Source organism: Aedes albopictus, chromosome 3 (assembly GCF_035046485.1).
Source record: "Aedes albopictus strain Foshan chromosome 3, AalbF5, whole genome shotgun sequence".
Taxonomy (NCBI): domain Eukaryota; kingdom Metazoa; phylum Arthropoda; class Insecta; order Diptera; family Culicidae; genus Aedes; species Aedes albopictus.
In genome coordinates, this window is record NC_085138.1 from 363219950 (window position 1) to 363234927 (window position 14978).

At 38.8% G+C, this 14978-nt stretch overlaps 1 protein-coding gene across 1 annotated transcript in view; it reads left to right on the forward strand.

The window, feature by feature from the left end:
* Nucleotides 1–14978, forward strand: part of LOC109411435 (exostosin-1) — a 703630-nt gene that overhangs the window by 677583 nt on the left and 11069 nt on the right. Inside the window, exons 6-8 of the mRNA XM_062855443.1 lie at nucleotides 10091–10348; nucleotides 10412–10699; nucleotides 10881–11125. Coding sequence (XP_062711427.1) covers nucleotides 10091–10348; nucleotides 10412–10699; nucleotides 10881–11125 — 791 coding nt within the window. The remainder of the gene's footprint in view (nucleotides 1–10090; nucleotides 10349–10411; nucleotides 10700–10880; nucleotides 11126–14978) is intronic.

Here is a 14978-nt window from a genome sequence, read left to right on the forward strand (position 1 = left end):
TTTCATACTCTCGTTGCATTGTGAAATCCATACAGACACAATTCACCTATGATGAGTAAAAGAGAGGATAACTACTCAAAAAGAATAAGACATGACTGTCAGATGACATCATGGTTTAGTAGAGATATCTACAGGGGATAGACAAAATAATTGGTACAGGCAAAATTTACACTTTTCAAAAATGTTCAACTAGCTGTAACTTTTTGAGAAATGCATCAAATATTCTCATAATTTTTACAGTAAGTTGATCAACTAGTTGTGTATTGGTGGTCAAAATTTGAAAAAGATCGAGTTATTTTGTACGAAGTTATAAAAATTCTAGAAAAAGATAGAATTAACCAATAGCCAACTTTGAGCTGTTATATCTCCGAATTCAATTAACCGAATGCAATGAAATTTTGAGCATTTATGGCTTATATAATGAGCTATAAAAAACTTTTGACTTAACTTAACTTAACTTAACTTGGGCTTCGTGGCCGTGCGGTTAGCGGCGTCAGTCGTCTAGGCGTTTCGTAAGCCTCGGAGTGCGGGTTCGATTCCCGCTCCAGTCGGGGAAAACTTTTCGTCGAACGGAAAATTCTCCATTGGGCCACTGGGTGTTATGTGTGTTGTCCGTTGTCTCGTGTATGTAATGTTCAGTCTGTGCAGCCTCTGGCTGAAGACGGTGTAGTGTCTTTTAAAAAAAAAAAAAGTCTTAACATCGAACAAAATTATAACGATTAGATTATTTTCTAATAAAACCACCAAAATTATCCAAGTGCACAGTGTTCGAAATCGCGAATTGCGATTGCGATCAAATAACTTTATTTAGGTTGGTTTTAGAAGTGTGGCCTGTTCTACAAAGTTTTTCTGCATTTTAAAAGGCGTCTTTTGATGAAATGTTATTAATGAATAATCCTTCTAGAAGTGAGATATAAATTTTATTTTTTTCAAAAAATAATTTTTTTAGAGGTTTGACGTCTTTGACAAAGTTGTAGCCTATAATGAGAGAAAAAAAACGTAGAACATGTCAAAGCTCCACCTTTTACGGTTTTCGAGGTATGGAGCGTTTTATGTGAAGTACCCCTAAAACTGTTTTTTTTTCAGTGTAGCTTCAACAGATAAAATTCTACAGTTTTGTGATCTTCTACAAACTTGTTTAGGAAGTCAAAATACACATTTCTTCCGAAAATGTAAAGTCATTATATCTTAAAACAAAAAAGTTATAGGCAAATGTATCATATGTTAAGGTGTACTTTCACCTTAAGTAACTATTTCCGGCGCAAAATGGCGCAGGTGGCTCAGTCGGTAGTTGAAAGATTATACTTTTTTTTCGAGTGTAGAATTAGCATTTAAGTTAAAATACACATAAATAAAAATGAAAAAAAAAATTTATACTTTTTACTCTCACTTGGGGGTGAAAACCCTCGGGAAAGGTGGTTTAAATACAAGGATAAAACTTAATATGTTGCCTGTAATTCAAGAAAAATAAATGAAAATAATAATTTAGAAGCCCGTAGTAATTTTTACTGCATTGCGTAATTAGAGACCCGGAGAATTTGCATTGGTTTCTCTGAATATATCTTAACAGATATCAGACAGCAATTAGTGATGAAATCCGTGAAGGAATTTCGGCTAGAATTGCCGATTGAATCCGTTCAGGATTTTCCAAAGCAATCCCGGCAGAAATTCCTGATGATATTTCTGAAGGTGTACCGTAGAGAAAATTTGATGGAATCCTTAGAGAAAACTGAGCAGGAATCCCTGAAAGAAGAAATCCCGGAAGGAATTATTGAAGAAGTCTCTGAAGAACTCGGGAAGAATTTTTGAAGGAATACCATCAGAAATTTCAGCACGAATACCTAAAAAATCCTGGTTTGCTTGAAGAAACATCGGCAGAAATCTATATTTTTTGTATTCCTTTTTGGGGACAAATCCCTTAAGTATTCACAGCAGGAATCCCGGAAGGAATCTTTGAAGGAATTCCAGAACGTATCTCTGGAAGAATGCCGAATGGACTACCTAATAGAATCCTTTCAGGATATTTTAAAACAATCCCTGATATCTATCAGGAGTGCTCTCCACAGGAATTCCGGAGGGAACATGTGGAGGAATCCTGGAAAGATTCTCAACAGGAGTTCCTGAAAAATCCCACAAAAAATTCCTGAAGGTATCTAGAGAAAATCTCATGTCATTAATTTTCATCTCATTTCTTCACCCTATTCTGTACCCTAATCCTCTACTCTCTATCTTGCTGTCTTCTTTTACCTCTATCCCAACCCTCTATCCAACGCTCTATCCTAACCCGCAATCCTACCGTCTGCTCTACACTCTACCCTAAACCGCTACTCTACCCTAAAATCTACCCTTTCTTCTACCCTTTCCTCTACCCTTTCTTCCACCCTACCCTCTGCACTACCCTCAACTCTATAATCAACCCAGCCATAACCGTAACCCTCCGCCTTACCCTCTACCTTACCCTTTATCCTACTGTCTACTCTACACTCTACTCTTCCGTCTAGCCTACCGTCTACCCTTACCCTACACCTAACCCTCTACCCTAATTCTCTACTCTACCCTCTGTTCTATCGTCTACCCTACCATCTATTCTAACCCTCTACTCTAACCATCTACTCTAACCGTCTGCTCTACCCACTACCGTGCTCTCTTCCGTACCCTCCACAATAACCCTTCACCATGCCCGCTACCCTACTCTCCATCATACATCTTTCTTACAATCTAGCCTACCCTCTATTCTTCTACTCATCATCATTTAATAACCTATGAAATATGTATTGAGGTGGTATTTTCGACTTGGATTTCTAATGGTACCCTAGTAACATTTTAAGTCAAATAGACTTGAAGACGTTCTCACAACCCCATCAAGACTAATTAGGCATCAAAATGTTACTTGAATAGTGGCTCAGCAGTCTTATTGAAGAATTAAGCGGACTACAATGTTCTCGCTCCGATGCTTCCTTGACCGAAATGTCGGAGTGAGAACATTGTAGTCCGCTTAATTCTTGAATAAGACTGCCGATCCACTATCATTAGAAATCCTAAGAAATATGTGTGCCAAATTTGATTGAAATTGGTTGAAGCATTCCAGAGTTATGCCAAAACATACAAAACATAAAAAAAACGTATAGACATACAAATTGACATACATACATACATACACACAAACATATAAACATACATATATTATATGGTCATTCTTCACATAATTGGCCATAACTCAGGAACGAAAAAAAAGTGCATTCCAAAAATTTCAGCGATCAAAGCTTATGAAATTACCTTCTCAAACATATTTTTTGAAATTTTTTTGTGAGTTCGGGCATAGTTTTTCCGTCTTTTCTTTATGAGTTTTCTCATCGGTGAAAAATTTCGTGGAATAAAGCCTGCGCACTTTAGAATCGGTACACTTTCAACCGCATGCCGCTCAAAAACGGTATCACTTGGAAAAAGTGTTGTTAGAAGCAATTGAAGCTTATCTATTGTAGTTTGTAGGAAAAATATAAAATTTGCTGTTTTTATATTTTTAGATGAATTTTTAATCTGAATTCGTAAACAGTGCCAGTTTTTTCTGCACACATTGAGCAAAACCCAATCATTGTCAGATTCAAGATTTGTGTAAGAATATATAATTACCAAACCCACCAATTACGCAGTATAGAATAGTTGCTGGTATTATAATTGTTGATTAAGGGAGGTAAAATATTCCATGAGTGTTTTAAAATTTCCAATATAGCTATGGTAAGCCTTTGAAGCGGTTTTATGGAAAATCAAAGACTTGCATAGATATTTAAGGTCAAAAAAGTTGTTTTCGCATAAACTTAAGTTCGGCAAAAACGCATACGGAAAGGATACTGTACGAATAGTATTGGTATACAAGAAACCAATGTTTTTTAAATAAAACTGAATCAACTCAGAAGTTTTTAATTTGTGATCATAGAATCACATCTATAGTTCCACAATCTATATGGTTTTCAGTGTTTTATCCATGAAAACTATCTTATTTAAGGCTTATTATGAAGAGTTAGTCTTATGCCTGGTAATTTCCGAATACTGTGTGGGAAAACTGCTAAAAATTCTAAAAATAATCCAGGTTTCGATATGAATTAAGTTGGGCCACTTGAAATAGGGAATTGTGGATCCAAAAAACGTTCCCAGGAAATATTTTTTCATAAAAAATTACTTTGAGTAAAATTATGCTTTGAATATAGCGTGAATGGACATTAAGGCTATAAGCTTATTATGGTCTTGTGAACCATATTTGTCAAGAGCTTAATGTCCTTACATGTTTTGAGCATATCTTTAATGAATATAATTTTGATTATTGTGGAAATATCAGCCCGTAAGCAGTGAAATTTGCAAATGATGATGATCATTGGTGTGTGCAGAATGAAATGAATTTGACAATCTGGTCAAAATTTTATCTTGAAGAAATAAAAAATGATTTTTCCATATTTTTCCTACAAAATACAATAAATAAGCTTCATTTGCTTCTTACAACATTTTTTTTCTAGGTTAAACCGTTTTTAATCTGCAGCCGGTTTAAAGTGTACCGATTTTCCCATTTCATTTTTTTTTGGATTCCTGAGAAAATTTGCGTTTATTTTCATTAGAAAATTTTGTTACTACGATGTTTTATTCTTGAGTTATGATTTTAAAAAAAGCCAGAAATTCACGAATAAAAAGAAACAAAAAAAACATTTGAACATTTTTCAACAAAATTGGCCATAACTCAAAAACGAGAAAAAAGTGCATTCCAAAAATTTCAGCGATTGAAGCTTAGGAAATAAACTTATCGAACATATTTTTTTGAAAATTTTCCACGAGCTCGAGCATTGTTTTTCCGGCTTTTATTTACGAGTTTTCTCAACTTTGGAACCGACCCTGAATTTTTCTCAATTTTTTGTTCATATATCCATGGGCCCTGCCTGTGGAACAAGTTTCATGAAAATCTGAGATCCTTCGGCCCAAACCCGTACGGTAATAAAAAAAAAATGCCCCGTGTTTTTTTTATTTCGTCACTAGCGTGGGCAATCTTATGATAAGGTAATCCAAAAATCCAGAATTTGCAAAACTAAAAATTTTCAAAAAATCATAACTTTTCTAACCAGTTAACCGATTTCAAGCTTTTTTTGTAGTTTTAGGGAAAAATACGTTGAAAGGATTGAATTGTGTTTTGTACAACAAATATGCAATTAAATTATTTTTTCACGATTTCTTGGTCTCGGGACAAAGGGGCACCCTGGTTTTATATTTTTATCAGAAAACTCAGAAAATTTGGCGTATCTTGTATAAAATAGAGATGCTTGTTTTTTTTAAGTTTTTGAGACATGATTTTCTTGGTTCTTGGATAGAGTTGTGGTGAAATATCAATTGAAACACTCATATAAAATTACATTTGAATTTGCCAGAGGCACTCCGGAATTTCCCGGAATCTCAAGAAACTTCTGGAAAAATCCCAGCAGGCTCTTGAAGAAATCATACAAGAAAGGAGTGAATTCCGGAAGGAACTTCTGAAGAAATACCGGAAGAAATCACGATTGAAATTCCCCGAAGGATAAATCTTTGAAAATTTTGGAAGAATCCCAGAACGAACTTCAGGGGGTAAAGCCTGTATCCGCAATAATCGGGACACAGATGTACGGTTGTAACTCTGTAATATATCGGTGGAAACAGCCAAAAAAATGACTGAGAACTCTTCGTTGTATATTAATTATTTGTGCCAAATTTCATAAAAATCTATGCAGTACATTTGCCTGTGGATGAAAAACAAACACACGTGGTTTTAAGCATTTTGTACTATCATGAGCAATTTTCATTTGCATCATAGATGGTTATTTTGCGCTACAGTTCAAAGTTCTGTGAGGATAATTTTGAAATTTCGTAAGCAGTTATGATACTTACGTAGACACTTTCTTACAAAATTTTATTAACTTTGATCAACTTGTTTGAAAGCTACTGGTGTTGATAGGGGTGAATGTTTGTTGAAATTGTTTCGTTTTTTTCATGTGTGATGTTTGCCTATTCATAACTTTTGAATGGTTCTGCCAATTTTCATGAAATTTTCTCAGCAGGTAGTTGATTATGTGTGTATTATGCCTACAAAATTTGATGATTATTGGTGCAGTACTTTCAACAGTACAATCGAAACAATAAGGGGTGCTGACTGATTTCTGTCAGAAGGGCGAAAATCACGATCCTTCCCAATATATGTTTCGACTGTAAAATTGTTAATAGTGCATAGATTTTTTTTTAATTTTGCCTATGTAATGAATATAAATTGAGAAGTTTATGTTCAAAATTTCAGCCATTTCCTTTATCAAATTCAAAAGTTGCAACGCTGACTAGCTAAACCAGGGACTGTACAAAATTCAATAGCGCGCGTTCTACTGTTCCGTTGCTAAAACAAAAAGTACTGCACCGATTCACATGAAAATTTGCAGGTGAAATGACCACATCTTAAGCTGTTATCAGGCCAAATTTGAGCAATTTGAATGTATCTATTGCAGAGTTACAGTTGTATTTCTGTGTCCCGATTATTGCGGATGCAGGCTTTATTCGTGAACATCGCGCTGGAAGGTGTGATGCGACGAGCCGGGCTCAACAGCCGGGGAACGATTTTCACAAAATCCGGTCAATTTGTGTGCTTTGCGGACGACATGGACATTATCGCTAGAACATTTGGAACGGTGGCAGAACTGTACACCCGCCTGAAACGCGAAGCAGCAAAGGTCGGACTGGTGGTGACTGCCTCAAAAACAAAGTACATGCTGGTAGGCGGAACCGAACACGACCGGATCCGCTGGGTAGTAATGTTACGATAGACGGGGATACTTTCGAGGTGGTGGAGGAATTCGTCTACCTCGGATCCTTACTGACGGCTGACAACAACGTGAGCCGTGAAATTCGGAGGCGCATCATCAGCGGAAGTCGGGCCTACTACGGGCTCCAGAAGAAACTGCGGTCGAAAAAGATTCACCCACGCACCAAATGCACCATGTACAAAACGCTAATAAGACCGGTGATCCTCTACGGGCACGAGACATGGACCATGCTCGAGGAGGACCTACAAGCACTCGGAGTTTTCGAGCGACGCGTGCTAAGAACGATCTTCGGCGGTGTGCAGGAGAACGGTGTGTGGCGGAGAAGAATGAACCACGAGTTCGCTGCACTTTACGGCGAACCCAGCATCCAGAAGGTGGCCAAAGCCGGAAGGATACGGTAGGCAGGGCATGTTACAAGAATGCCGGACAACAACCCTGCAAAGCTGGTGTTTGCAACGGATCCGGTTGGCACAAGAAGGCGTGGAGCGCAGAGAGCACGATGGGCGGACCAGGTGGAGCGTGACTTGGCGAGCCGCGACCAAGGATGGAGAGCGGCAGCCACAAACCGAGTATTGTGGCGTACTATTGTTGATTATGTCTTGTCGTAATGATGTTGAACAAATAAATGTATGTATGTATCGTGAAGGAACTCGAAGCAATCCAGGAATCCAAGAAAGATTCTCTGAAACTTCTTGAGGAATCTCGCAAGGAGCTCTTTGAAAAATCACGGAAAAAACTTTTGAAGAATTTCTAGAAGGAATTTCTAGAGGAATTCTCAAAAAAGGAAATCCTAAGGAACTTCTTGAAAAATCCAATAAGAAACTTCTTGTGAAGTCCCAGAATTATTTCCTGGAGGAACACCAGCAGAAACTTCTGAAGTAGTTTAAGTAGGAACTTCTGGGGGATCCTCGAAGGAACCTCTGCAGAAATCTTAGATCAATCTCTGAAGCCACTCCTAGAAGAAGCTAATGAATAAATCTTAGAGAGAACTCTAGGCTGAATCTGAGAAGAAACTTCCGTAAGAAAATCAGAAGGAATGTATGGAGGAATGCCCGAAGCAATTCATGGGGAATCATCACTCTGCAACAGGTAAATTCTCTGATTTTTTTACTAACTGAAGTTCATCTAGTAGCCCATGGCTGTATATATAAATTGATAAAAAAATAATTAAAATAAACGACAGTTGTTTGTGCAAAGAAGTATATGTGTGAGTGTATATCTCTATCCCAAGATTTATATGTAAGACAAATAAATCAGTTTACGTGTGTCCATTGCAATGGAAAGTCGATACCGTGTTCCGCCTAATTAATTTCCTATCACGATGGGTCATTTATCCGCCCTTGCGCGAACATCTGGTGCCGTGACGAGCCGTTTATAAAAGAACCTGGTTAAAAAGACGAATCAACCCAAAAAATAGGAATTGCAACGAACCAAACCATATGGAGTAACGGACAGCACAATAGGAGACGTTGTATCACTTCCCGCTGCAATAGTGTGGCCTCATAGGTAGCTTAGCATTGTTCGTGTTTAGCTCGCACCAAATTCAGCAGCAGCGGGCTCGAGAATTTGGCTAGACAGAGATGCTCAGTTTCGTGGACAGATGGATACCTCCGCGCTCTCCTATACCGTGTCAACTGTGAGCTTTCCGCGACACTTCCAGCTACGTTGGTGAGGGCTACAAGCAGCCATCTAGCAGCTCTCGACTCCCCGTAGACTACGACAGTCATGGATCGAGACAGCATCATTGGCAAGTGCGTTCGCCGGACAATCGAGCAGTTGCGGTTACTCCTGTGCCATATTCAACGTTATGCGGCGGAACAATAGATGTGATTATTTTTATTGATTAGCAGTAGCTCAAGATTTGATTTGTTTGTAATTTCGATCTTATGTTAGACTTGACTATATTTGAAAACTGTTCGTTTTGGGGGGGAGTATGTTTGTGCAAAGAAGTATATGTGTGAGTGTATATCTCTATCCCAAGATTTATATGTCTCTCTCCTCTTGGCGTAACGTCCTCACTGGGACAAAGCCTGCCTCTCAGCTTAGTGTTCTATGAGCACTTCCACAGTTATTAACTGAGAGCTTCCTCTGCCAATGACCATTTTGCATGTGTATATCGTGTGGCAGGCACGAAGATACTCTATGCCCAAGGAAGTCAAGGAAATTTCCATTACGAAAAGATCCTGGACCGACCGGGAATCGAACCCGTCACCCTCAGCATGGTCATGCTGAATACCCGTGCGTTTACCGCCTCGGCTATATGGGCCCTAAGATTTATATGTAAGACAAATAAATCAGTTTACGTGTGTCCATTGCAATGGAAAGTCGATACCGTGTTCCGCCTAATTAATTTCCTATCACGATGGGTCATTTATCCGCCCTTGCGCGAACAACAGTTTTAAAGTGATGGAGACGCATGGTCATTCCATACGTACATATATGAGCGCAAAACTTGAATTATTCAAAAAAATGCAGCTCAAAAACGACTAGAAGAACATTTCTAACTTTTTGGTATGTTATGTAAAAATAGTTAAACATTCATTAAAAATATAAAAACGGATTGATCCATTGTGAAAATCATGAAAAACTTTTTTTCAGGGTCATATATAAACCCTTGGGTCTCCAGTTTGCCTAGTGGTTAAGGCTATGGATCGCCAAACCGGAAACGGCGGGTTCGATTCCCGTTCCAGTCGGGAAAATTTTCTCGATTCCCTGGGCATAGTGTACCATTGTACTTGCCTCACAATTAATAATTGTGGAAGTGCTCACAGAACACTAAGTTGAAGCGAGGCAGGCCAAGTTCCAGTGGGGACGTAGAGCCATAAATAAGAATTAGAAGATATTAACCCTTCGGCTGCAAAGGGTTAATCATAGTGCTCTAAGCGGCGCACATCTCTATCGCAAGACAGGCAAATGACCTGGCACTGAACTGAGTGAGCTCCGACATGATGATGAAAGTAAACATTCGCCAGTATCTTAGAGCCAATTTCCTTACCGTGCAAGGAGGTTTTTCACACGGTTGAAAAGAAAATATATTTCTGACGAATGGCTCCGGGCGTGCTGATAGGGATGATACATGATGGCTGTTCCTGAGCTGGCGGTTTGCCACTTTCTAAATCTTTATCATTGTCAAAGCGATTCGTCTTTCTGATATCAAAATTTAATTGGATATCATGAGGTGTTTACTTCCACAAAAAGGGTCACCCACCAAAACCAAACATTTTAACCGATTATTCTCTAATTTAATCCCCATTCCTTCCCCACCCGCACAGATTATAAGAGAGAGACTGCCAGACTACCCCCACCGGAACGGACTGATTTGGAACCAGTCGCCGGGCGCGTTGCTCACCGTTCCGACCTTCGCCGACACGGCCCATCGGTTTCCGTTCCTGCTGGAGGGCGTTGGGCTCCGGCCCGGGCCCAACTACACCGCCGTCATCTTCGTGCAGATTGGCGCCCAACAGCTGACGGTCGGCAGCGCCCTGTACAAGCTAGTCAAATCCATCACCAAAAGCCAATTTGTAGATAAGGTAACGACGGTTGAAAAATTCTATGAATTTGAATTCCATTAATGAGTATTCCTTTCCTCGCAGATACTAATACTGTGGGCCTGTGATCGGCCGGCGCCGTCGCGGAAACGGTGGCCCTCCACGGGCCATATTCCACTACACGTGATAAGCGGCGGTCCCAACGAGGAGCGCCCTAGCATATCCCAAAGATTCTTCCCCCACGAGCACATAGAAACGGACGCCGTGCTCTCGCTGGACGAGGACGCCATCCTAAACACGGACGAGCTAGATTTTGCCTACCAGGTGTGGCAGGACTTTCCGGATCGCATCGTGGGTTATCCGGCGAGGGCGCACTTCTGGGATGATTCCAAGGTAGGCAAGCTGAGAGGCATGGCACGCGAATTACGTAATACCGAACTTAGAAAATGTACAGACCATCTTTCCAAGTGTTTATGTGTTCCACGCTTAGTGCCCTGTAAAAAGTTATAAACTTTTGGATATTTCAATTGAATGTAAGGTAATCAATTCTGAAATCCTCTTCTTATCCTTCCAGAACGCCTGGGGCTACACGTCCAAGTGGACCAACTACTACTCGATCGTGCTGACGGGAGCCGCATTCTACCATCGGTACTACAACTATCTCTACACCAACTGGTTGTCCTATCTGCTGCTGAAAACGGTTCAACAGTCCTCGAACTGCGAGGACATTCTGATGAATCTACTTGTGTCTCATGTCACCCGGAAGCCACCTATTAAAGTAACCCAGCGGAAGGGTTATAAGGATCGGGAAAGTGGGAGGTAAGTTCCTAGTAAGACAACAGACACGCTATTTGTTCGAGGGACAGTGACGCTGTTAGTGCGGATTCTGAAAAATATGTTTACCGTGAAATTTTACAATATGTTTTGCAATCCTGTCAAAAAAATACGATTCGATTTACAAATTCCCTCCGTACTCCTGATGATTCGGCTATTTTATGCTATTTAGAGGCAATTTCGCCTCAACATTCAGCACCCATTATCTGAACTTCGCCTGCGACGGCTCGACCCTTTGCTATTTACTTAATGACTGCTGACCGTCCTCATTCGTAAAAGGATAACACCCGACCCGACCGGGCATGGATGGGCCCAGCATACGAGAATTCACTGCAGATTCACCCGTTCTCGCTTCCATACTGGATGGACGCAATTTACACTATCCCCTCCCGTCGCCAAGCCATAAGCAAGCGTGCTCGTTGTCGCCACCGTTCACTATATAACAAACGGTGGGATATTCGTCGCTTTTCATTGAGCGTGAAGTGGACGTGACTTTGATAGTAATAATACCCTTTCTCAATTTCTGGGATGTGTGCGATACCGGCAGCAGAAAGTAGGAGCAGATTGCATTGATGCTTCCCGGTTCCTCCCTCGCTTTGGTCGGTGTCTGCCATTTAGTTACACAATGGTTTAAAAATCTTATTTTAAAAGTTTAATAAAAACAGATATTTTTACTTACTATGCTACTCTAAGACTTGACAAAGCGAAACTGGTTGCACTTGAGTAAATATTCATGAGTTGCATTTCCAGTCCTGTCACGTGGAACCACCAATATGCAAGCCCATTCAAACACTAATCCTCTTCGGAGCCACCCTAAGTAACCAGCTAGCAGAATATTAGAAGAACATTATCATTATTATCGAAATCCTTATTATTCTTTTTTCTGATACATACATTCATTTTATTTATTTATTTATTTATTCTCAATCAGTAACATAAGACTATTGTCTCTTTTAATTGTTACATAAGCAAAACAAGCGTAGAAAGATGCGTCAGTTCATTGTTACAATTACAAATTCATTATACTAATCCAAAATTCAATTATAATCTAATTATTGAAGTGCTCAATACATTTCCTCCTGAAGGCTAATGAAGAGTTTTCCAAGGTAGTATCATTGGGTAAAGAATTCCAGTGAGAAATGCCTCTTACGAAGAATGAATTGCCATACAGCGACGAATTATGACGTGGAATAGCATATTTTTTCGCGCGTAAACTTCTTAGCGGTTTTCGTTTTGTATGTAAATAACCTGGAGCAGAAGTTTTCGCAAGCTTGAATAAAAATAGACAGCTTCTCAATTGGGTAAATCTATTAAATGGACATCCTATTAAACGATGTTGAAGATGGGAAACACTGGCATATTTATCCAAATTAAACACAAATCTAATGCAAGAATTCAATGCCACTTGCAATCTTGATTGAGCATACATAGAAGACTCGGATAAGAGGAAGTCACATGCTACGAAATGTGGGAAAATTAGACTTTTAAAAAGCTTAAGCTTAAGATATAAGTGCTCAGAAAAGCGGACAAAACATACAATGTTCGTAAACTGGCATATATTTTACCACATTGTTTAAAAATAAACTTATCATATTTGAAATTGGACTGAGTCGTTATACCTAAACTCACACCTTCATCCAAAAACGAGATTTCTGTATTGTTCAATTTAAGAATAGGTTTCAAGAAACTATTAGAATGCGAGTGACTTAAAAATAAGGCGCAGGTTTTATCTGCATTTAAGAGAAGCTTGTTTCTAACTGACCACGCATGTATATTGGGCATATCTTCATTAATTTTCCTGGAAATAACCGCGGCTGAATCATCTGTGCAGCCGAAATACAGCTGAACATCGTCAGCGAAAACATGTATGCTACAATATTTTAAAACTTCTGGGAGATCGTTAATGTACAGCGAGAAAAGAATTGGTCCTAAAATAGATTCCTGCGGTACACCTGACGATGTTGGAAGGTAGCTTGAATAAAATCCATTGTTTAATACCGTTTGTGTTCGTCCGCTCAAATATGATTCGATGAGATTCTTTGCATGATTAGAAAATCTGAATCTTGCACAAAGCTTATGACATAGTATTTTATGAGATATTGTATCGAAGGCTTTCGAAAAATCTAGAAGTATTAAAACAACTGGTCGACCTTTATCCAAAATTAGTCCGATATCGTCGAATACCTTTAGCATTGCAGTTTTCGTGCTATGTTTTGCCCGGTACCCAGACTGCTGAGCGATGAGTAGATTTTCCTGATTTATATACTGGCAGATTTGATTTTTAATAAGGCGTTCAAATATTTTTTGATAAAGCAGAAAGAATGCTTATAGGACGTAGGTTTTGTAGTGTGTTTAGGTTAGTTTTTTTCTTGAACGGTAAAATTTTGGATTTTTTTCATTCATCAGGAAAAATGCTAGTTGTAATGATACAGTTGATCAAATGTGTAACAGATTTTATTATCAGTGGGTTGATCGATTTCAAAAACTTGATGGGAAGTTCATCTAAACCAATTGCATTGAACTTCATGTGATACAAAGCACTTATTACATAAATTTCATTTATTTGACTAAAATAGAATGAGTTCTCTGCCGGTGTTTGATTGGAGACACTATCGCTATCGCAACTACTGGAACTCATTGAGAAATTTCTAGCAAAATTTGAAATGATTTCATCCGCCTTAAACTGATTGGAAGGAGACTTGGAAGATTTGCCGACACCAATGCATTTTAACCGTTTTCACAATTCCTTGGAAGGTAAATTTGTGTCAAGGGTGTTTTCATAGTGTGCTTTTTTGCTTGACGAACTTTTAAGGTCACTTGATTACGAAGAGTTTTGAATAGTTTGGGATCAGATGTACTCTTAGTTTGTTTCCATCTTTTATATGCCAGATCACGTTCAACAAGTGCTTTACTAACAGCATCGCTAAACCACGTGTTTTGATTTTTCCTCGACACAAATGTTCTAAGAGGGACAAATCTGTTGTGCAGCTCTAGGATATTGGAATTAAAAAAACTAAGAAGAAAGTTGGGATCATTCGATCGAAAAAAAAACTACGCCAGTCTAAGGAAATGTATGCATTCAACAGACCATCAATGTCAACTGAGTTATAGTCGCGATATTCAACTTTCTGTGGAATGTGGATCATGTCGAAGTCTAGTGAAGCAAATATCATATCGTGATTTGAAAAGTTTGGTACATCTATTTGATTAAATCTAAGAACTCGTGACCTTGAATTGAATAGCATAAGATCCAACTGCGAGGACACATATTTATGATAAAAAGTGGGTTCAGAGCCTAAGCTAAACATATTATGGATGCTCAGTAGTGATGTCAACTGTGTAGTTTTAATAGAATTGTGATTCAAAAGATTTGTATTCAAGTCACCTGTAACAAATAGATTGCTCTAGTGTTTTCCATATTTTGACAGTAAACAATCAATCACATCTGTGCAGTTTACTTCGGGTGGATTGTACATACCAACAAAAAATAGCTTTTCATTTCCCAGTAAAATTTCAATGGCAAAGTATTCAGCATTGGGTACACCTGTTTGGTCAACTGATTTCTCTAATAGAGTATAGCGCATTCCTTCTTTGATGAAAATTAAGATACCACCCCCAAGTCGTCCTTTCCTGTCATGCCTGACAATATTATAGCCCTCTATTGTCAGCAGTGCTGAAAAACTCTATTCGTCAAATCTAAATTCAATCACCTACAGCTCATTTGAGCAGCTGAACCTGAGAATATGGTATATGAAAAACTTGTGCGGCTAAACCAGTTCTCCACGAAAGTCACGGAAAAACCGCTATTTTTCGAATATTTAAGGTGAATGTCACGGAC